The sequence below is a fragment of the Talpa occidentalis genome, unplaced genomic scaffold (assembly GCF_014898055.3).
Source record: "Talpa occidentalis isolate TD23 unplaced genomic scaffold, MPIMG_talOcc4v2.1 talOcc4.2, whole genome shotgun sequence".
Classification (NCBI taxonomy): Eukaryota; Metazoa; Chordata; class Mammalia; order Eulipotyphla; family Talpidae; genus Talpa; species Talpa occidentalis.
In genome coordinates, this window is record NW_023602073.1 from 60,171,807 (window position 1) to 60,196,506 (window position 24,700).

The following is a 24,700-nucleotide window of genomic DNA, read 5'->3' on the forward strand; positions in this document are numbered from 1 at the left end:
GTGCATACCCAGCCAAGCTCTAACCCTGACCCTCATATGTGTTGTTTGGTCAGATTCACAGTCTGAGAATGAGGCCTCTCCAGTGAAACGGCCACGACTACTGGAGAATACTGAACGGTCCGAGGAGACCAGCCGATCTAAACAGAAGAGTCGACGTCGGTGCTTCCAGTGCCAAACCAAGCTGGAGCTGGTGCAGCAGGAATTGGGATCTTGCCGTTGTGGTAAGCATCTCCTGCGGGGTCATGATGGAGACCTGATACCCTGGCATAGCTTTGCAAAGTTTTCCTAAGAGGCTGAAATTCATTCTTCTCCTGAATGCCTCCTGGTAAATTATAGGTTTGGAGCTTAAGAAATCAGGAGTAGAGGTTTCCTACTTTTAAACACCCCCTATTCTGTCTTATACCTGCAAAGAAACGCAAAAACACCTCCCAGCTACTAATACACACACATATATATATATATATATATTATTTTTTAAACATTTATCTATCCATGCATACAAGAGCTGACGTACAGGCCAGGGGTGGGGGAGGGGGTTGAGAGGATTCACCAGAGACAGAGTGGGGAACAGAACAAGCAGACTGACCAAAGCACACTGCTGAGGGGAGCAGCGGGTGAGTTGAACTCGTGCCAGTGGCTGCGGATAGCCTCATAGGCTGCATCTCAACTCTTGCGCCACCAGGGAGGCCCTAATATACATATTTCTTTAGAGTCTCATTGTTACTGCTTACTGCTTTCAGCTTTTCCCAGCTGCGTAGTCTTTCTCATTGATGACTTCATTTAGAAATTAACCAAAACTAGTGAAACTCTGGGATATGTACCATAAAATTCCGATACCAAGTTAATTTTGAATGAGTTTCTTATGTATGTAAAATAAATGAAATATTTCTTGCCTCCTATCACTTTTAGATTGAAGTTTGGTTGGAAAATTATTTTCTCTAAACTGTAATTCACTGTCAGTTAAACTCTTAAAATACCTTTAAAATAACCATTCCTTATTATCCAGTGTAACATCAGGTCCTGGAATTGCTGCATAGGGATTTTTTTTTTTAAAAAACAAAAAACAAAAAACAAAACTTTATGCCTATCCACAGTGGACCAAAACTTAGACCCACCCTTCCTCTTTCTTTGATCACATATATCATATCACATAGGAGCATAATTGTGTAGCTAGGGATTTTTAGGCTGACTTACAGTTTTCCTCTTCTTGTTTTTATTTCTTGATTTTAAAGCACAGCATTATAAACTCGTTCTATGAAACAAGGCTGTCATCAGGCAAAATTTGAAACCTAACTCTATCTTCTGAGAACCCCTGTATCCTTTGTCCTTAGGCATGAGCTTTAGTAGCCTCCTTTCACCTCTGGGACAGCCATAAATAATATCCTGTAAGTACTGATTCTGGCATTTGGGACAGATAGTTCTTTCAGCAGTTATAAAGTTGCAGTTACTCCAAGTCCTTCACCTTGGTTGCTCCTGCCCCTCAATTATCTGTCCTTTTGGAAACGAGAAAGGAAGGAGTGAATACCAGCTTCTCATTAAAACCAAATTGGAACTCCTGTTCATGTTGTAGCAGAAATTCCTATGTGTTATTCAGCAAGATCAGAGTATACATGCAGTTCCAGAATTTGGGACTAGCATGGGAAGCCCAGGGGTCACCAGACAACTTCTTATTTTTTTAGATGGCATGTAATTATCCTATTAAATGCTGTGTGAAAATGTGAAAAAGAGAGGTAGAGTCAAGCTGTAAGCAAAGGCTGTCAGCAGAGTTTTCAAATTTTAGTTGTGTTGTTACATGTGACATGGCTCAGGTGAGCCCAGAATCTTAATCTTATACTATGTCTTGATCAACCCAGCTAGGTAATTTTAAATTCTTGATGAGATACTGAAGGAATACTGTGGTAAGTCAAGGAAACTTTGTGGTCTGATGACCAACCAGCTTTACCCACATTTAAGATTCTTTTGTGGAAATTCTTGCTCTGGTCTTCACAAAAACCCGGGGGTGATGGAGTGGGGAGACGCTGTCCCAGCGGTTCATTCTGTTACCAGTGTTGTGAAGCCTGCCTGACCATCTTACCTATTGCTTTTATAACACAGGCCTATGGTTTTTCCTAAATTAGAAACATTGGATTTTCCTGTCCCTTACATTCTTGTTTCTTTCTTGAAAGTAACTGAATCCCGGGTATTACACAGGATTTGCCCTAGTGGACCAAGCAATTGGTCCATCAAATGTGCTGTCTAGCCTCTGGCAGTGGCTAATACTGCCTTCTTTGCCAGGCAAGCAGTGAGACTTCACAATTTAGCTCTGAGAGATACAGAGGTGTTGTAACCAGGTGTTTTAGTTTACCCTTCAGCTTTGATGCAAACCACCTAATTTTCTAAAGGTCTTAAGCACTTAGCTGAAAAAATTCAGAAATACATGTTAGATGACTTCATGTGCTTTGAAACGAGGCCAAGTGGACTGTCTCTGGTAAGTGCAGATTACCCTGCTGTGTCTTCACCTCTTGGACAGGAGGCTGGGTTTCTAAGTGCCTGTTGGGTTTGCTGCATTCTTTTTAAATGCTCTAATAAGTAATCCTCTGGCTTGTGCTCAATTCTGAGGGTCTACTTATAGAGAGATTTGATTTTTCTGCTGGGGAGGGAAACCCCAAGCTTTCTGTAGTCCCTCCGTATTTAGCCTTCCTAGAGAAAGCTGGAAGTTCAATTTGGCCAACAAAGTATTACACTTATGTACCCAGAAAAATGACTGAGTCAACTACCACATTTTAAAAGGTGAAGCACAGCAATGGGAACATACACCTTTGGGACTATCCTTGACAAGTAGCTCTTGTGTTCCTCCTGCCTGTCCATTTGGGTGTCTCTAGAAAAAGGTGTTTGTGTAGTTATTTCCTTGATAATACATGGAGTGTTCAGAAGACATTTAACTGCCCTGAAAGGTTTAAAGCTGGGGGGAGAGAGGGCGTGGGTGCATAGTTATTTAGTGATTAGAGTGAAAACTCAGGAAAGTAGTTTGATCTCAGAACAGTTCTCCCCTGCAGAAAATCTTTTTATATGTGTATACACACACATGTATGTATGTATATATATAAAATATAAAATTATATATATGTATTTCTTCTCCCCTCCCCCACCCACCCATCTTTTTCCCCCCATTCCCCTTCCACTCTTGTACAGGTTATTAACTGCTGACAAGAAATTCACATCTCATAAATAATGCTTAAGAGCCATTGCTATATAAATTGAATGTGTTATGAATTGTGATGGGCCTTTTTGTAGCATTCGATGCCTAGAGCAGGAAGAACAGAGGATGTCATTTTCATTAATTTCTAATGAGGTGCCAATTAAAGATGGGGAACGAGCTCCAAAGGGAAGAGTGGCCAAGCTCCCCTGAATCCTCCGCCCCAGGGCTGTCATCCAAACACTGCCAGCCAGCCTTCTCTAAAAATTCCATTAAATTACAGTCTCATCGAGAGCACACACAGACACATTCAGCTTCCCTTTGATCTTCAAAAGAGCAATTTGTAAGGCGAGTTCTGAGCCTTCTCACATAGGGTACAGCTAGAGGTGATAGGAATTGTTAATTGCCAAGACACTCCATGGGTTTTCAGTAAGGAGGTGAATTCTGAAGATGAATTCTTCTCTGCCTGGCTATGACTAGATAACCTTTAAATCAACAATACCAATGTAACACCCTTTTCCTGTGAAATCTTTCAGGGTGCCAGTAGAAAAGTCATGTAGTGAGGCAAGGTTGATATCCTGCATCCTCGAGTATCCTCACCACTTTAAATTCTCAAGATAGAAAACAATTGCAATAAAAATGAAATTCTTTATTTCTTTTTCTATTCAGCAGGCAGATTGATCAGCTCATTCTCCTTACAAAAGTCTTACCTCTCCAAATACCACCTAGAGTATGTTTTCCTGAAATCTGGCCATCCTCATCAAATCTGGGCCACATTACAGCCACATAAATGCTCGGTTCTCTAAGCAAACCATGCATGAGGCATCCAGCATGGCTTTCTCAGTGCACTGATTTCCAGAACCACAGAATTAATTTTTAAATACAAGTCTAAGTGTTCACTTATCCCATATTTTCAATTGACAATGACTTAACAAAGTGTAAGCTGATCTGCTCCCTTTTGGAGCAGCAAGGCTTTTACTAACCTCCTAAGTAATCTCACTTCCTCTATTGCTTTCAAAATAAACTATATTCACTTTAGAAACTCAGAGTGATGCTTTAGCTGGGACCTTTTAAAGTAGTTTGTCATTTCTGACTGCCTTAATAATCATTTCTGCCTCATCATTCACTGTCAAATATGTTTGGCAAACATTTATTGAGATAGGGCTGTACAAAAACTGTTTTTGCTAGATTTTATGGAGAACATAGCAGCCATCACTAAGCATTTTTTGAGATATGACTACACAAAAACTGTTTTGCTACATTTTGTGGGGAACACAGGAGCTGGAAATATAAACTATAAGAGCTCATACTCCTGGTCAGTGGTTTGAAACTTGAGTAAGCACTAGAATCCAGGAAAGCTGTGGCTCTCACCATCAGATGTTCTGGTTCTGTAGACCTGTGCATTTTTTTTTTTTTTTTTTTTTTTTTTTTGCTTATTACTTGCCTTCTTTTTTTTTTTTTTTTTTTTTTTAAATATTAAATTTTATTTTTATATTCCCCCATACAATTGCAAACGCCCCATTCTGACCCCAATCCTTCCCCTCCCGCCCCCCACCCCCCCAAAAGTGTCTCTGGTTCATAGTTTTTTTCTTGATTTTGATTTTCACTTTCTTATATTCATTTTCCTGGTCCCTTATTTAAGTTTTCTAGATTCCTGCTATGAGTGAGACCATCCGGTATTTTTCTTTTTCTTTTTGGCTTATTTCGCTGAGCATGATCCCTTCCAGTGCCATCCATGTTGCTGCAAATTGCATGTGTTTATCTTTTTTGAATGCTGAGTAATATTCCATGGTATATATGTACCACATCTTCTTGATCCAGTCATCTATTTTTGGGCATTTGGGTTGTTTCCAAAGCTTAGCTATTGTAAACAGTGCTGCTATAAACATAGGAGTGCAGGTGCTCTTTGGAATTGATGTTTCTGTGTCCTTTGGGTAAATACCTAGGAGTGGAATTGCTGGATCATATGGAAGCTCTATGTTTAGTAGGTCCAGAAATCTCCACACAGCTCTCCATAGTGGTTGGACCAGTTTGCACTCCCACCAACAGTGCACAAGAGTTCCTTTTTCTCCACATCCTCGCCAACATTTGTTGTTGCTAGTTTTTTTAATATGTGCCATTCTCACTGGTGTGAGATGGTATCTCATGGTAGTTTTGATTTGCATTTCCCTGATTACAAGTGATGTTGAACATTTTTTCATATGTCTGTTGGCCATTTGCATTTCCTCTTCAGAGAAGTTTCTTTTTAGCTCTTCTGCCCATTTTTTGACTGGATTATTTTCTTTGTTGTTGCTGAGTCTCATCAGCTCTTTGCAGATTTTTGTGATCAGTCCTTTATCATTAGTGTTGGGTGCAAAAATGTTCTCCCAGTTGGTGGGGTTTCTCTTTGTTTTTGTTATTGTCTCTTTTGCTGTGCAGAAGCTCTTTAATTTGATGTAGTCCCAGCTGTTTATCTTTCTCTTCACTATCACTGCTTTGGGTGATGTGTCTGTAAAGATGTCTTTGATGTGCAAATCCCGTAGTGTTTCGCCTATATTTCCTTCTATGTATTTTATGGTTTCAGGTCTTATGTCTAGTTCTTTAATCCATTTTGAGTTGATTTTTGTGTATGGTGTGAGGTAGTGGTCAAGCTTCATTCTTTTGCATGTAGCGACCCAGTTTTCCCAGCACCATTTATTGAACAAACTTTCTTTGCTCCAATGCATAGTCTTTGCTCCTTTGTCAAAGATTAGTTGACCATAAATCTGTGGGTTTATTTCTGGATTTTCTATTCGATTCCATTGGTCTGTATGTCTGTTCTTGTTCCAATACCATGCAGTTTTGATGATTATGGCTTTGTAGTAGAGTTTGAAGTCTGGGAGTGTGATGCCTCCATTTCCTTCTTTTTTTTTCAGTAGAGCTTTGGCTATTCGGGGTTTTTGGTGATTCCATATGAATTTCATCAATAATTGTTCTATTTCTTTGAAGAATGCCATTGAGATTTTGATTGGAATAGCATTGAATCTGTATATTGCTTTTGGTAGGATGGCCATTTTAATAATGTTTATTCTTCCAATCCATGAGCAGGGGATGTCTTTCCATTTCTTTGTGTCTTCTTCTATTTCTTTTAACAGTGTTTTATAGTTTTCTTTGTATAGGTCCTTTACCTCTTTTGTTAGATTTATTCCCAAATATTTGATTTTTTTTGTTTCGATAATAAAAGGGGTGGTTTTTTTGATTTCTTCTTCTTCAGATTTATTGTTTGTGTATAGGAAGGCCACTGACTTTTGCGTGTTGATTTTGTATCCTGCCACTTTACTGAATTGATTGATGAGTTGAATTAGTTTTTCTGTGGAGATTTTGGGGTTCTCTATGTATATTATCATATCATCTGCAAATAGTGATAGTTTGACTTCTTCTTTTCCTATTTGGATTCCTTGGATGTCTTTCTCTTGTCTTATTGCTCTGGCTAGGACTTCCAGTATTATATTGAAAAGCAGTGGTGAGAGTGGACATCCTTGTCTTGTTCCAGATCTTAATGGAATTGCTTTCAGCTTTTCACCATTGAGAATGATACTGGCTGTTGGCTTGTCATAGATGGCCTTTATGATGTTGAGGTATGTTCCTTGTATCCCAAGAATTTCAAGGGCTTTTATCATGAATGGGTGTTGCACTTTGTCGAAAGCTTTCTCAGCATCTATTGATATTATCATATGGTTTTTATATTTCTTTTTGTTGATGTGTTGGATAACGTTGATTGATTTTCGGATGTTAAACCATCCTTGTGCCCCTGGAATGAATCCAACTTGGTCGTGGTGAATTATCTTATGGATACATTGTTGGATTCTGATAGCTAAAATTTTATTGAGGATTTTTGCATCAGTGTTCATTAGGGAGATTGGCCTATAGTTTTCCTTTTTTGTGTTGTCCTTATTCGGTTTTGGTATTAGTGTAATATTGGCTTCATAGAACGTGTTTGGTATTGTCCCTTCCTTCTCAATTTTTTGGAAGAGTTTGTGAAGGATAGGCACTAATTCGTCTCTGAATGTTTGGTAGAATTCATTTGTAAATCCATCAGGTCCTGGGCTTTTGTTTTTGGGGAGGTTTTTAATTACCATTTCAATTTCACTGCTTGTAATTGGTCTGTTTAGGTGTTCTATTTCTTCTTTATCTAGCTTTGGGTGATTGTAGAGTTGTAGGAATTTGTCCATCTCCTCTAGATTGTTGAACTTGTTTCCATATAACTGTTCATAGTAGTTACTGATTATTCTTTTGATTTCTGCTGTGTCCGTTGTGATTTCTCCTCTTTCATTTATGATTCTGTGTATTTGTGCTTTCTCCCTTTTTTCCTTTGTGAGCCTGGCTAGGGGTTTGTCTATTTTATTTATTTTTTCAAAGAACCAGCTCTTGGTTTCATTGATCTTTTGGATTGTTTTTTTAGTTTCAATTTCATTTATTTCTGCTTTGGTTTTTATTATTTCTTTTCTTCTACTGGTTCTGGGGTTTTTTTGTTGTTCTTTTTCTAGATCTTTGAGCTTCGAGATTAGGTTGTTTCTTTGAGTTCTTTCTTGTTTTTTGATGTGAGCTTCTATTGCTATATATTTTCCTCTTATTACTGCTTTTGCTGCATCCCATACATTTAGGATATTGGTGTCCTCCTTGTCATTCAATTCAAAGAATTTTTTAATTTCTTCTTTGATCTCCTCATTAGTCCAGTGGTCTTCCAGTAGTGTGGCTTTTAATCTCCATGAGGTAGGATAGTTCCTTGCCTTCTTTTTATGATTTATTTCTAGTTTGATGCCTTCGTGGTCAGAAAAGATGGTTGGTATGATTTCAATCTTGGTGTATCTGTTGATGTTTGTCTTGTGCCCCAGTATGTGATCGATCCTGGAGAATGATCCGTGTGCGCTTGAGAAAAATGTGTACTCCGTTTTTTTTGGGTTTAGTGTTCTATAGATGTCTGTTAAGCCCAAATGCTCTAGGTCCTTATTTAGAGCTTTAGTTTCTTTACTTATTTTTTGTCTTGTTGATCTATCCATTGTTGATAGTGGTGTGTTGAAGTCTCCCACTACGTATGTGTTTTCTCTGATGTCTGTTTTCAGAGAGGACAACAGTTGTCTGATATATTTTGGTGCTCTTTCGTTTGGTGAGTATATGTTAATGAGTGTTATTTCTTCTTGAAGTATTGTCCCCTTAATCATAATGTAGTGACCATTGGGGTCTCTTTTTATTTTTTTGAGTTTGAAGTCTGTTTTATCTGATATAAGTATAGCTGTTCCTGCTTTCTTTTTTGGCCCATTTGCTTGTAGGATTGTTTTCCATCCTTTGACTTTGAGCCTATTTTTATCTTTTGTAGCTAAATGTGTTTCCTGGAGACAGCAAAAGGTTGGGTTTTGTTTCTTAATCCAGGCTGCAACTCTGTGTCTTTTTATTGAAGAGTTTAGTCCATTTACATTTAGAGTTAATATTGATATGTTAGCATCTGTATTTGCCATTATGTTTGTCTTTCCTTTGATTTTATTTATTTATTCTTTTAATAACTTTTTTTTTTTTTGGTCTTCTTTCGTTGTTATTCGTCCCTCTGAGGTTCTGGCTTTAGGATTCCTTGTAGTATTTTTTGGAGTGGGGGTTTAGTCGCAATGAAATTCCGGAGTTTCTCTTTGTCTGGGAAGGTCCATATTCTTTCTTCATGGAGGAAAGAGAGCTTTGCGGGATAGAGTATTCTTGGTTGGCATCTGTTTTCTTGGAGTCTGTTGACTATGTCCCTCCACTCTCTCCTTGCCCGTAGTGTTTCTTCAGAGAAGTCTGATGTCAGCCTGATTGGTTTTCCTTTGAATGTTATCTGTTTCTTCCCTCTTGTCAGCTTCATTATTTTTTCCTTGTCCTGGATTCTTGGGAGCTTTACTATTATGTGTCTTGCTGTGTTTTTCCTTTCGTCGTGGAAGTTTGGTGTTCTTCTTGCTTCTTGTATATCAATTTTCAGCTCCTTCTTCTCATTTGGGAAGTTCTCTTCAATTATATCCATGAATATTTTCTCTGTTCCTACATCTCTCTCCTCTCCTTCTGGAATTCCTATAACTCTTATATTTCCTTTCCTCATGGAGTCAGATAGTTCCCGAAGTCTTTCTTCATTCTTTTTCCTTCGTACTTCTCTTTCCTTTTCTGTTTTGGTTCTTTTTATTTCTGTGTCTTCAAGATTACTTATTCGTTCTTCCATTTCATCTATTCTGCTTTCATTGCTTTTCCCAGAGTTCTTTAGTTCCTCCATTAATTCTTTGATCTCCTGCATTTCTCTTACTTCCCTCTTTAGGGACTCAATTTCCTTCTTCTGATCTATCACTTTTTTAATCATGGCAATTTTAAATTCTCTTTCTGGAAGGCTCAGAAGTTCTTCCAAGTTGCTGTCGTTGCAATCTGGGGAGTGGTTTTCTTTTTGTGGTGTGCTTCTTTCCTGAGGAGTTTTTAGGTTGCGTGTGGTTCTTCTACTCCCTACTGTCTGTTTTCTAATTTGTCGTATGCGTTGGGACACTGTGTTGCTCGGACTGACTGACATCTTGGGTGAACTTCTCCGCTCCCCTCTGGCTCTTCCAGGAGCCATCTCTGTCTTCTGGGGGAGCTTTCTGCTGGTTTTAGGCAGTTTTTACTGAAGAAATGTCCCTGTTCTCAAATGGCGAAGCGGGATGCAGTCCCTGCGCCTCCGGTTTCAGGCACACTCTTCTGCGCCCCGGTCTGCCCCGGACGTGGGTGCCTGCTCCCTCTGTGGGCTCAGACTGCTGGTCGGAAGGGGCCTGGCGTGGAATAACTTCCCGGCTGGCCACTGGGTCCTCCAGAAACCTTCTGCCCTTTTCAAGCAGTCTTAAGAAATGTCCTGTTTTATAGGGTGTTAGTGACTTTTTTTTTTTTCCTGGTCGCTAGGTGGCGCCAGAGATCTCTCCTATTGTCCTTGGGGGGCTGTTTTTCGCCTCCCCCCACCCCGTGGGACAGAGAACAGAGCGGAAATGGTAGGGTACACCTCAACAGCTTTGGGGTGCTGTGTCTGCCTTGTGCCCCACCGTCGTGGAGAAACCACGCCCCGAATTTTCGTGCCCCGGGTCTCAGTTCAAAGCCCTCAGTTCCAGGACGCGGGCTGTAGCCCAGTTCAGTGGCGCGGGAATGGCGCCTTTTGCACCACTCCCGTGCCTGGGCGCCTGGATCCTGCTTACTCAGGGAGGGACCTTCACCTCAGTGAGGACCTCCGCGCGTCTCCCCGCAAGCCTAGGTCGTCTCCCCGCAAGCCTAGGTCGCAGGCGCGGGAACCTGGGCAGCCGCGATCCAGGTCTGCACTTGCTTTTCAAGTGCGCCGAGCACTCCGCGTTTCCGCGCCAGCTTACCGGCAGCCAGGGCTGTGTGCGCGTCTCCCGGGGTCTTCGTTCTTCTCTAATGGCGCCCGGAGCCGTTCGCTCACCGCCGGGGCGGATCCTGCAGGGTTCGCCTCAGCTCCCGTTCACGGGGTGTGGTGGCTGCAATAGTTCCTTTCCGCTCACAGTCCCGCTTGCTGAGTCCGTTTTTCTTGTTGGCCGTTTTGGTTTGTTGTTTCCTCCTCTCTGCGGGTTGGAGAGTGCCGCCTCTGTGGGCGGGGGAGGGGAGCAGGGTTCTGCGCTTCCCTCCCTTCTAGTCCTCTTTTATGGCCAGTTTCTTCTTCGGGCAGTTCGCTGGCTTCACCCGTTTATCTTCCGTGTCCCAGTTCTCTCTGGGACCTGCCGCTTTTCCTCCCTATTCACTTTTTTTAATGGGAGATCTTACTCGCAGCGTCTCCTCGCCGCCATGTTGCTCCGCCCCATTTTGACCTGTGCATTTTTAACAGTTTTCGCAGATGGTGTTGATGTAGTTGGTCTGAGGACCTTACTTTGAGAACCACTGCTCTAGGCTGTTGTTAATCCCTGGGAAACTTGAAAAATGGCATGTCTGGGCCTCTTTCTAAAGAATTAAATTAAAAAGGTTCCCAGGTATTATTTTAATGCTTTTATTTGGAAATTAAAAGATTTTACCTGGATCATTTAGTTGCAAACATCATGACCTTTTATCCCTATAAACTTCAGAATAGGGATAAACTAAGAATAAGCTAAATATAAGCTAAATATAAACTAAGAATAGGGATACTATTTTATATAACCCTAGCACAGTTACCAACCTCAGTAAATTCATAGTGATAGAAACTTTTATCAAATCTGTCATTCATATTCCAGTTTTGTCAGTTGATTCAATAATGTTCTTTTAAAAGTATTTCTCCCCTTCTGTTACAGAATCTAGTCCATGATCAGGTTTTATATTTAGTTATAATGTCTCTTTAGAGTCTTTTAATGAGGAAGATTTCCATCCCCTTCCTTTGTTTTTAATGCAGTTGACATTTTTGAATGTCAATACACACACCCTCCTCCCCACTTTTCTAAAAAGAAATAAAACTTCCCTTGATTTGGGCTTACTGTTTCTTCATGATTATATTCAGATTATGCATTCCCAGCCAGACTATTATAAGTGATTTAGTGTTCTCTTTAGGGTTTTACATTGGGAAGCACAAATGTATATTGGACCCTCATTACTGATGTTAATTTTGATTCATTGATCTGCTCAAGATCTAGTTCAATTTCTTAACTGTAAAACAAAATATTTTATTATTTTTATTCTTGCAACCAGTAAGCAATATATGGTAAAGTACTCTATGACCATGTAAGAGACCTACTCCCCATCAAAAATGTCTTCTAGATTTAGCAACCATTGACAATTCTTGCCTGAACCAATCTTGACAATGATGGATACCAAAATGACAATTTTCTAACTCTAGCCCATTTACCATTTGGCCCTGAGCATTCTTCTATGAGAATCTTCTTTCCTCCCCACCCCCCCCCCCCATTTATTAATCTGCTGGTATGAACTCATGGGCTGTTACATTCTTTAGTGGTGTATAGTTCATGATTGTATTTAATTATTTTGGTGCTCAAATTGTTGCAGATTTGGCTAGTGAAAGTCTTTCAAACTGACTTCTCTATTCTTCTGACATCACCCCCCCTCCATCCTTTTTTTTTTTTTTTTTTAAAGCATTTCCTACTCTCTGACATAACAAATTATGTTCTGGATGCATCTTGTCCCCACCTTTCCTCAGTCCTGGAGTCACTTCAAGAATTGCCAAGATCTTAATATGCACTCAGAGTAGGGATATGTTGAACTTCAAATGTAGGCAAACATAGTTATAAAATAACTGGCATTTAGGGCAACCTGCTATAAGAGTTTTAACCAAGATATAAGCTATATGTTATAGAAATATGGGGAAGGACAGAAGATTTCAAACTGGATGACTAGATAGGCTTTCACAATTGGGGCTTTAGAAGAGGAAGGGTGGAGCTTGGATGTAGGGAAAGAGTGAATGCTTAGACAAAGCTGGTTTTTTGAAAGTGACTTTATAGCCTTGAGGTCAAGTTGAGAGACTGCTAGAAAGAGAAATTCAAGATTCTACAGTATAGGGTTTTGAGGTTGTTTATCAATGAAAATGAACATTGGTTTTGAATATGGTCAACATGATCTTCTAGTTTGACTTTTTTTTTTTAATGGCACTCATAGGAAAGCCCAGGAAGCCTTTGAATCTTTATAGAAGGATGGTCTACCAGGCTGGTCCATTATACCAGGCTCATCCAAGTGTTAATTAAACCCATAAGAAACAATGGGCCTTCTCTGCTATGTCTAAAAGAAAGCAAGGCAATTATATTCTTTTTTTTTTTTTAAAGATTTATCCATTTATTCATACAAGAACTGGGGTACAGGTCAGATTCACAGGAGGGTGAGAGGATTCACCAGAGACAGATTGGGGAACAGAACAGGCAGACTGACAAAATACACTGCTAAGGGGAGCAGCGGGCGCCACAGGAGAGGTCTGCCGTGCCATGTGGGCCCCTCGCCGGCCTGCCGGGATCAAACCAGTGCTGAAGAGGCTGCGGACAGCTTCACAGCACTGCGCTCAACCACCTGCGCTACCAGGGGAGGCCCCAATTATATTCTTATAAAAGGTTTTATTCTATGTTCAGGATTCTAGCCTGGGTCTGTCAGAAAACTGTGCTATACAGAGAAACACATGTGGTCTGTTATCAAGACCAAATTGATTTCACAGTTTAGGTGTTATTACTGCTATTGAGTGGCGAGTCCATATTCTATGTTGTATTATATAGAGAGTGTGGCTACTCAAACCCCAGACATTTTGGAACTCCTGCTTTTTATACTGAGTCTGGCAAGTGAAAGGATAAATTTTCTACTACTTATTCAAAAGTTGCTGAGTGTATATTACCTGTACTTCAAGAGAAGGAGCCATATACTGTCCACCTTTCCCAAAGCAATACAAAAAAAAAATACAGTTTGGTGGTAGTTATATGTGTGTGAGTTAAAGGTAATAAGAAATCTAGAAGCAAATTCTAAGAAAATTTTCTCCCTTTGCTATTAACTTTTTTTACCCTCACTATACTTTTGCCTAAACGAGAGTGTGTTCTCTGTATTCCCTATTTAATCTTTAATGTATAACATTTCTAGTCTAGAACCAAATTAGTCCTTCTGCTACTCCTTTGTAAATTGCAAGTTGAGGCATTAGAGTGAAACAAATCAAACCTATTACTGACACTAAGTCCATGTATTTAGCCCATTATTTCAGCACTATTCCAGAGACCCAACCAACCATATGTTCTTTAACAAGACTATAGATAGATAGCAGAAACATGAGCTCCCTTCCCTAGCAAAAGAGCATCAAAGATGAACTTTCAAAAGACAGAATGTGTTGAGCTCATCAGATGACACCTGTGTCACATTCCCACTCATATTCTACTGACAGATGAACCAGGAGACCCTTTCTCAAGAAGTGAATATTTTCCATTTGGATAGCACATTTGCAGCCACTTCTATAGCCCAATTTAGCAACAGTAACAGCACAAGAATAACCCAACAATTTAGATAGGTTACCCTGTTTAGAATACTTTATGGGGAGAACTGGATTATTGCAAAAGGAAATGAATTACTGATTTTTGTTTGTTTTAGTTCCAAGAGTAAATAGTTTCAGTTAGTTTTTTGTCTAGCAAGGTAAGTGTGGTTGGTTGGGGGCGGGGGTGGTGGGTGGTTTACAGATTGTTTAGAGATAAATTAACCACTAAAGCTGGCTTCTGAAATAATAACTAGAAGATCTCTTGACTTTTTTCCTAATTTAATGTCCCTGACACTTAACCTAATTTTCTTTCAAAACCTTATTTAGTACTTGGGACTCTTGTATGGACCCTTTGCAGTAATTTGCCTCATACTTAGACTAGTTATGATAAAAAATAAAGTAATATTTAGTCACAATAATAAGATTTTAATTTTTTCTTTCACATTGATAAATTGTTTACAAAATTTTGCCAAAATGTCCTTTCCAAGCTCTTAAATGTATAGTTAAAACTAATTTGTGTTCAGTACATTTGTATGCAAGTATCTGCTACTAGATACTCTCATCTGTTTTCCTAATAGAGTCTCACCGTGGTTCTCTCTTGAGCAGTGCTTCTTAAAAAGTGTGGGCCTCAGCCCAGCACTGCAGAGTCCTTATGTAGAGAAGGATGCTTCTTTAGAAAATAAAAAGGCAGTTGCTCGGATGATTCTGATGTACATGAAAGTTATATACTGCTTATACACTTAGTAGTTCTTTTTTTCTATAGGAAATACAAAGGTAATTTAATACCAAATAGAATGACTACAAATTTCAAATGAGTTGATCCACATCTTAGAGGCTTTGCATCTGTTGACTTTAGCAAACTCCATTCTCTTTCACTTAAATATGTTTAACATATGCCTTTTTCCACTCATCTTTTCTTCCCTGCTAGATTTTAAAATCCTCAGGGGCCAGGACAACTATTTGTTTTGTAAGTTCCCACCACTCCTATTAGAGGGTACCCAGTTAGTGTTGACTAATGACACACAAGAAAAAATTAGCCATGTGTGGTGTTGTATGAAGTGTCTGCTTATCTTTAGGGGAACACCCTTTTGCTGTAGTTTCAAAGGCAGGCCCAAGTAGGTGACTGGAAGAATATCTGAATGAGTCGCCATTTAAATTCTTGAAGCAAGGTACATGTGCATCCTGAGGAATAAGGAGTAAGTCCTAGATAGAGAACCTTAGCATATTTGTTTGTACGTATTTTGTGTGCCTTGAAGTTCTGTTGGTTGGAGAGGAAAGTATTAGACAAAGTGCATATAACATCAGGGTAGCTCTGCTTATTTGGGCTAATGAAAATTATTTTATGTGCCTATGCCTATAATTAAACATTCAGTTTTGAGGATGACTATAATTGCATAAATAAAAGATATGATTCACCTTGCACATGAATAGATGGCCTCTTTTGAAGTCATGGACCTATTGTGTGTATCAGGTTCCTGCCTGATAAACCTGTCACACTCTGTAGAATCCAAGCACTTAAGATACTTAGAAGTTCCATCTGGTGCCAGTCGTGCCTCCTGAACTAACATTCCAGAAACTACAGTCAACAGCGCTCCCACAGTTACCCAGCTGCTGTGTACACCTGCAGCCTGGAGGAAGTGTGATATACTGCTAGGATTCCCTAGGTGCTTCCTCCAGTGAGCTGAAACTGGGCTCCTAATAAGACATGACCTTATTCTTCTTCACTCTGCCCTCCAAGCGGACCCATCACAAACCATCTACCTCTCCTGCAATACATCTGAAATATCTTCAGGTATTTGAACGCAGTAGCTTTGGTTCTCTAGAACCCCGATTCCTACAGTAGCAGGTTCATTCACATGTACTGCAGAACTAGTATGGAGGCCTCAAGAACAAGGTGGAGTGCAGGAATGCCAAACTGGATGCAGTGTTTATATCTACGTTTCTTTTTGTTTTCCCATCATTTACTTGTTTTTATATTAATTTTTTTTAATTTTTTACATCATTGTTCATTTTAAACAATATTTGCTTCCCCCCTCCCTTAGGTGTAGTCCCTATAGAGTTTCCTTCCCCAAAGCACCTGTGCACCATTACCACAGTCCCCTGTGCTCCTCCCTCTGTCCCTCTGATCCTTCTCCCTCCTCCTCCCCTGCAGTATGTCTCTCATTTATAATTGTCCATTCTTGCTTTGTTGTGTTTTGTACTGTTGTTATTTTTTTACACTGATGTCGTATTTGCTTCCCTAATATTCCTGCTGTAAGTGATACCATCTGATATTTTTCTTTTTCCTTCTGGCTTGTTTCACTGAGCATAATTCCTTCTAGTTCCATCCACATTGCTGCAAATGGCATGAGTTTATCTTTTTTGATTGCTGAATAATATTCTGTTGTGTATATATGCCACATCTTCTTGATCCAGTCATCTATTTTTGGGCATTTGGGTTGTTTCCAGGTTTTTTTTTTTTTTTAAGATTTATTTATTTATACAAGCACTAGGTACAGTCAGAAGCGCGGGAGGGTAAGAGAATTCACCAGAGCCAGAGAGGAGAACAGAACAGGCAGACTAACGAAACATACTGCTGAGGGGAGCAGCAGGCGCGGCAGGACAGGTCTGCGCACCATGTGGGAACCTTGCCCTCGGCTGGGGATCGAACCGGCACTGCAGAGGCCATGGGCAGCTTTACAGCCTAGTGCTCAACCGCTGCCCGCTGCGCCACCAGGGGAGCCCTTAAAGAGACATTAACCAAAACAGAGAGATACCACACTGCTTGGGGAAAAAAGTCTTTGCACTCCAGACAACTGATAAGGGACTGATACAAAGATACACAAAGAACTCACATGACTCAACAAAAACAAAATAAATAATCCAGTCAAGAAATGGGCTTCTTAAAAGACATTTCTCCAAAGAGGAAATGCAAATGGCCAACAGGCATATGAAAATATCCCTTATAATCAGGGAAATGCAAATTAAAGCCACATTGAGATACCATCTTACACCAGTAAGAATGGCACATATCAAAAAAACAAGCAACAAAAAATGTAGGTGAGGATGTGGTGAAAAAGGAACTCTTCTACATTGCTGGTGGGAGTGCAAACTGGTCCAACCACTATGGTAAGCTGTGTGGAGGTTCCTCAGTCTACTGAAAATGGAGCTACCATAGGACCCGGCAATTCCACTACTAGGGATCTACCCAAAGGACACAACAACATTGATTCAAAAGAGCACCTGTACCCCTATGTTTATTGCAGCACTATTTACAATAGGTAAAACCTGTCTCTACATTTCTTCATCACAGGTCTTCACAAAATCGGGGTATCTTTTTTCATAATACCCTTTCCCTGCTAATCTCCTTCTAAGAGTACCCAAAAGTCTTCTATAGAGTATAAGGCTGGCTGGCATCTACTGATAACGTCTCTCAAATCTCTGTCCCTCCTCTTAGGCCCTAAGAGACCATATCACTTAGTTTTGACAACTTTTAGCTCCTGCCACAGTACTTGTTATGCATCATATATAGTAAATATTTGAATGAATGAGTAGACCCTGTACCACTGCATTTGTGATTCTCACAGTGAAAGAAAAACAGCTTTGTTGAATACCTGCTATGTATACTGGATGCCTGCACTTGTCTTACATCATTTGACCCTATAATAAAAGCATTACTGCATAAACAGTACTTCATTTTCACACAGGTGAAAACTCAAGTAATTCAGAACTACTTAAGGGAGCACCTGGCTTTTGAGCCCAGGTCTTTTGAGTTCCTAGAATCCCACCAGTTTTTCATGTCCCAAAACTGGCCTGTGAGGGTACCCTAAAGGTGAGGAGATGACTGGAGCATGCATTTTCTGTATTTTCAGCCACATAGATCTTAGCCCATTCCTTAATTTAATTTAATTTAATTCCTTAATTTAATTTAACCCATCCCCATTTCAGAGATGCTTTTTATAGAATACTGAATGGCAAAAAAATGAAAAATATAATAGGTACCTACTATGTGAAACCACTTAAGATGGTGTTAATGAGTCATCCCAGTGCACTGTTTTGTTTCATGTGCCACTTGTCATTCCCTCTAGATAAGATGCTTCAGGAGGATGGGGGCCCCAGTATTGACACCTTTGGTTTTCCGCTGCACCTGGATAATATGAGATACAGTGGCACTTAATTGTTATTGATGTGTACATTCCATTTTCTCCTGAGTGCTAATTCATGTCCTCATTTTCCTTGAAAACTTAACTCTCCAGGATACCTTATGCAGTTGACCTTTCCTTAGCACCCCCGATTTATTACACATGGTTGGATTGTATTGATTTTATTTGCAGTTGATTTCTTGCTTTGCTTCTTATGTCCTTCAGCTGTTTCCCTCTCTTTGCATCTCCAGTTGTCTTTAAGGCAGAAACTAGTGATTTCTTTATTTTTCCTTTTCCACCCAGCCCCTTGAAGAGAGCTCTGTAAACAGTGCACAGATGACCAATAAATACTTTTGACTCCTTGATCCTGATAGCTTCTTTTCCTTGCTGCACTGACTGTCCAACATTGGACCCTGAATCCTTTATTTATTAGATGAGATTTCTATAGCACCTTTCCTCCGAACAGATCAATATCAATGAAGTTTGTCTCTGCTTTTGGAAAGTGCTTTTACCTAAGCAGACCAAGGTTGTGATAAGATCACATGATAGCTCTTACTCCTCAACTATTGGGCCCTGGAGATGCAGACTCCAAGAAAAGACTGACTGCTTCAAATTTTGCTATCTTTTTGCTGGCAATGAATCTGAATTAAGTTTGTTGTGAATAGCAGCACAACTTGCAATGTTTGTTGATAATTATAACCAGTGTTACAAAAAGAGAACTTGCATTTAGGGGCATCTGACCATCTTTTTAAGGCCCTTATATAGAAGGCCTCCATAGAATGCTATATCAGCCCACCTACCAGAGCCCCCATAACAGGGACACTGAACCAAAGTTTGTGGGTTGTTAACTCTCACACAATGCCCAGTGTCAATAGTACTAGAACTGTTTACTCTCTGAGATTCATGTTGCTAGGGAGTAAGGTCCCTGGAAGAGAGACCCTGAAGGGCATGAAGCCCAGAAACTCAAAAGAAATAAGTGCTGGGTAGTCAGGAACTAAGTGCTAAGAGGTGACACTTTAGTGGAAAGAGGTGCTCAGTCTCTGCAGATCTGAGTAGTTGACCGACAAATGAAATATTAGAGCAAGGTTCAAATGCCAAAATTTGAAAAGGGTAGGTAAGTCAGCCTAAAATAATTGAATCAGCGGGTTTCTTCAGAAAAACTGCTCACCTTTCTATAGCTCTTTGCATGCACAGACATCATTCCCTTCCTGGATTAGGTAGAACTCAGCAAGACATGAAGGCACCTCCTGTGGGTTTTGCATGTAGGTGGAGAGGCACACATTTAAAAGCTGCTCAGTGTAGATACTCACCACCAGCATCACCAAACTTGGCCTGCCTCTTGAGCCTGTGGTCCAAAAAACATCTTCAGAGCAGGAGTTGCACAGCCATAACTACATGAGAAACAAAAAATAAAGGGGGGTGGGGAAAAAAAGAAGAGAAGGACTAGTAGTAGAGAAAGTAGAGAAACAAAGTTGAAAAATTCGGGGAAATGGGAGAAAGGCAGAAATGGCAGCATTGGTGGAATATCAGAGTCCATCAGCATTTACTCAGGGATGGAGTGAGTTTGGGAGGGTACCACTGCATATTCTTTCCTGAGATTTGAAGGATGTTCTCTTTATCTATTGTTGCCAGTGGAGTTGAGAGGTAGACCTACTAGACTGTCTGATATAGTCTGTACCCCAACACTGTGCCACCATGCCTGGGACATAACTGGATGGAGCAGATGACAGAGTACCCTTCTTTGCTTTGCTATCATCTTGTACATGATCAGGGGCCTTATTAACTGTTGTACGAGCTAAAATGAACACTGACCATTAAGTATTACTTAAGATACTGTTTTTGATGTCCAGGGGGGTAGGTCGTTTGGCCTTAGGCCATAAGGTGGAGGTGGCAGGCAGTAGCTGCTATGTTGAAGGTTTTTCCTGTGGGTTGAGGAGACTTAGACTGGTAATTGGCCCACTTGTGCGTTAAGGAGCTGAGAGCAGGCCTCCTCCTAACTGGATCACAGGGATACCTGCTATGCAGCAGCAGGCTGCTGTTTTCCACACAGTGCCACACTCTTCTTGAACCATGTCAGTCCAGTAGCCCCTGGAGATGAAAACTGTGAGTGAGCACACAGTGGCATTTGTGCATTCTTGTGATTAATACATAGAATGACATGTGCTCTCCAGAGCTATGCACTGTAGTGTTACATATTCACCTGGGAAGGGAAAAAAAGTTCCAGATTTACAAATTAAAGGACCAGGTTTGTGTTAATACTCTTGCATCCATTAAATTGCTCTTCCCTTGAACTGTTTCCTAGGATTAATTTTCTATAGCAGCTGGAATAACTGACCAAAATGCCAGGGTAGAGTAGAAAACGAATGTCAGTGGTGTGATTATGTTCAGTTCTTCACTGTCTGTTCATGTGTGATCATGAATTTCAGCAAAGTTTTAATTCCACGAGAGCATCTAATACCTTTTGGACATTTCTAGGTTGCTTCTCAGAGTACACTCCAAAATCATAGGCTTATATTAATAATGGCGATAGAAAAGCATAATTAGGAAAATAAACCTGCTACTGCAAAGAAGTAGGATATAGCCAAAGACAGTGGATGATATTTTTTAATTGAACCCACCATACACCTGTTCACCCAAGTATAGCTGATTGTGTGGTGATGGTCCTCTCCAGGAGTGAGGGTGAGGGGCACATAGTTAACTGGCATCAAACATTCTTTTATTACTTAGAAGTGATTTCCTTCTGTTTCTAATGAGTCAAATACTGACTCAAAATTGTTTCTATTCAGTCTACTTACTAACCTTCATTAATTGAGTTCCAGAGAACAGGGACTAAAACTGGAAGAGTCCCCAACCTCAGAGTGCTTTTATTCCTTGAGTGAGAAATACAGGAAACAAAGGAACAGAAAACAAGATATTTCTGATAGGAATATATGTCATGATGTAATACAATGACAGAGAATGAGGCGAACAAGGGGGAGCTCCAGTGTGGCTGGGAAGGCAGTATCTGGGAGGAAGTGTGAGAGCTAAACTGAGACATAAAAGCTGAGAAAGCCAGCCATTCAGCCATTCTCAGAGAACTGGGAGAAATGTCCTAGACAGAGCAATAACGACCCTGGAGATGGGACAAACCTGGTCCATCTGAGGACCAGGGAAGTGGCCAGTATGGTTGGAGCACCGTGCATGAGCAGTATGGGATGGCAGGTGGTGGGACCAGGTGGGGAACTGGTAAGCCTTTGTAAGTAGTAAAAATTTTAGTCGAAAAGTAGCAGGAAGGGGGCCTCCCTGTTGGCACAAGGGGTTAAGCACCACACTATGAAGCAATCCACAGCCTCTGTAGCACAAGTTCGATCCCCGGCCGGCCAGGGAGAAACCCACATGGCGAGGCAGACCTCTCATGTCTCAACCGCTGCTTCCCTCAGCAGTGTATTTCAGTCAGTCTGCCTGTTCTGTTCCCTGCCCTGTCTCTGGTGGATCCTCTCACCCCCGCCACATCTCTGGCCTGTACCCCAGCTCTTGTATGCATAAATAAATAAATCTTAAAAAAATAATAAAAGTAGCAGGAAATCACTGATGGATTTTAACCAAAGGAGTGACAGATCTGATACCCATTTTTTAAACACCCCTCTGGGAGAGACTCTGAAGTATAGGTAAGAATTGGTGGTGACAGTTGTTTTGCCTCTGAGGAGGTTAACAGAGAATAGAATGGGAGACTTTTTGCTGAATGTAGTTTTATACACATTGAATTTCTTTTATGTTCATGTATTACCTATTCAAAAAGGAATTAACAAATATAAAGCAGGTATAACTTAGGTCATTTGCACAAAAACAAATCCCTCTAACTCTGGCAAGGGCAGCACAAATGTGTAGGGTTGTATAGAATCACTTTGGCTGCTCTGAAGAGGATGGGCTTGATGTGGGCAACCACCTAGAAGAGGCTGTTGCAGTAGTATTAGCAAGAGAATACTGGTGGCTTTGATTAGCTGTTGGCAGTAGAGAGAGATAGATGAATTTGATTTTTGGAAATAAAATCAACTTGGGTAATTAAATGTGAAGAATGAGGAGGATAACAGTGATGACTTCAGGTTTGTGACATGCGCCACTGGCTGCATGGTTATCTTGTTCTCTTAGAATGGGGACACTGAAGGAGAAACACAAGTGTCCTGTTTCATTTAGGTCATCTGAAGTCTTAGATATCAAAAATATCAAGTATATAATTGATCAAGAGACATGAGTTCTAAAGAGAGATCTGGGGCAAAGAGATAAATTTCAGAGTTGCTTGCACATAGAGTTAGAACTTGAAATTTTAGGAGATAGTAAATAAGCTAACTCTTGAGACAAAAAAGAAACTAGCACTGAATAATTCTGATACAAATAATTCTGATATTTAAAGTAGATGAGGAGCTACCAGAGAAAGAAAAGCAGTATGCCACAGGCCTTTGGGGCTCATCATCTAGTCACAGTCAGAGAACTGAAAAAGATCATTGGATTTAAACTGTGTTCAGACTCCACTCAGGGCTGTTTTCAAATACCCAGATTCTAGCATTTTTGCAAAATCTTTGTGTCTGAGCCTCATTCCCACCTCACTGAATTCCCCAAGTGAGAGAACTGGGCTCTGAGGTCAGCTCCCCTCTTCCATCCAGGTAGAAAGTCTTGAATCTTAGAGACCTCTGGAGTCTATTCAGTGGGAGTTTTAACTATATATCATCCCCAGTCCGACTTCAAATTTCAGCTCATGTGTGCCTCTAAGATATTCTGCCACTGAATAAATGTGCTTCCCTCTAAGAGAGGTGTAGTTAAACTTCTTAAACAAGGAGAATCAAGAAATCAGCTTCTCTTGGTGTGTCCCCCACCCCACACATACCCCAGTAGTCATTGTGGAACTTGTGATTTAAAACTCAAATGTTGTGAAAATAGAGAAAAGCTTGCTTATATTCCTGAGCTCCTTAGAATGACCTTTTTGAGTTATTGTGGTGAAAACAGGAAGCATGTAGAGAGACTTTTCATTCGTAAAAGAAGCACGTAAAATAAGTGCACGTGATGCTGACACATTTTGGGTAAAAAACATAGATTGTTTGCACAGTGTCTGCAGCCCACTCCTTTCTCCGGCTCATCCTTTCACTGCAGTTCTCAGCCTGACAATCTCAGGGAAAGAGACGCAGCGCTCTTCGACATGGCCTGTACGTGACCAAACTTGGAAACACACATGGTGTGCCTCTGCTGATGAGAGGCTTGCAGAATATTAGCAATACCTGTGGAGAAGCCCCCGCAGGAGCAGAGAAACTGCTCTCTACTGTCCTTGGAAAGTTTCTCTGTCCCTTTCATGGTGTCCCTAACCACTGAGTGCTTTCCAGGCAGCTCTGTGTAGTCTTCATATATTTAAATCAGGTTTCTCTAAAATTTGCATATCTTCAACAGAAATTTTTACCGAGCTTGTCACTTACCATGCATTTATAGTCTGTACAAAGAGGCTTGTGGAGAGGGACTGTGGAAACGTCTGCATCCCGTGTTCAGAGGAATGAACTTCCACTTTCATTCTCTTTTGTCAGTATCAGTTTCTCAGAGAAGGAGGGAATCAGAGTCTAGACTGGGAGGCAGAAGAGAGCAGAGGAGGGAATAGGGGGAGGGCGGCCAGCCCTGAAGCCTGATGTGTGTGTTGTGCTGTGTAAAGTGAGGGGAATGGGCAGCAGCTGGAAGTGTTTCCCGGTAACAGCCGACCTATGCGCCGAGGGCTTCCCATGCACTGGCTCCTTTAAATGCCCGTAACAACCCCATTTCACAGGGGACACAGCTGAGGCTGTGAAAGGTGAAATCACTTAACCCATAGCCAACAACTGTGAAAACATGCAGCTGGAACTTGGATCCAGTACCTGGACTCCAGAGCACAAGCTTCTCACTGGATTATCTAGAAAGAGAGATTGAAGCTCTCTGTTACAGGACTTGCTAGGGTGGGACCAAGCCATAGAGCTCTCCAAACTCTGGTCTTCATCTTTATACAACCCTGCAGCCCCAGCATGTGGACTGAAAGGCAGCAGAGAAAGATAGGGGAAGGTTCCTCTTTTTCCCAGTGTTGTTCTAGAAAGAGATGTATGGCACTTACAGTCTGATGCCCCTGATTGCCACTTGGACATTGTGTGACTTGGTAAACTGGCGCTTGCCAGTTGAGCCTTCTGGAATGGCTGAACAGGCGACAGTTCCCTGGTGAGTTATATGCCAGGAGTTTTGCGACTGAGTTGCTTCTGTGGGCCTGGGGATAACCTGGGCAGGGTGGCTCCTGGGTAGAGTGGGTGTGGCTCTTTTTCTTACATCCACTCTTGCTTTGGAGTTGGTTTTCCAGAAGCCTAATAATATTTTGAAGGACAAGGAACTGTTCTAAGAGAAGGCCAAATTGGATCCCTGATGAAATGATGATAGAAGGAGGAAGACAGACAGGAGGGTAGAAAGAAAGAAGTTTCCTGCCTGCCACTGCCTCCCTCTTCTCCCGACACCCACAGA

The 24,700-nt window shown here is 40.8% G+C and overlaps 1 protein-coding gene across 3 annotated transcripts in view; it reads left to right on the forward strand.

Annotated features, from left to right (window-relative positions):
* Positions 1 to 24,700, forward strand: part of ZFAND3 (zinc finger AN1-type containing 3) — a 307,728-nt gene that overhangs the window by 274,869 nt on the left and 8,159 nt on the right. For all 3 annotated transcript variants that reach the window (XM_037518709.2, XM_054698760.1, XM_054698759.1), the window contains one exon: positions 54 to 221. In XM_037518709.2, the coding sequence (XP_037374606.2) occupies positions 54 to 221 (168 nt within the window). The remainder of the gene's footprint in view (positions 1 to 53; positions 222 to 24,700) is intronic.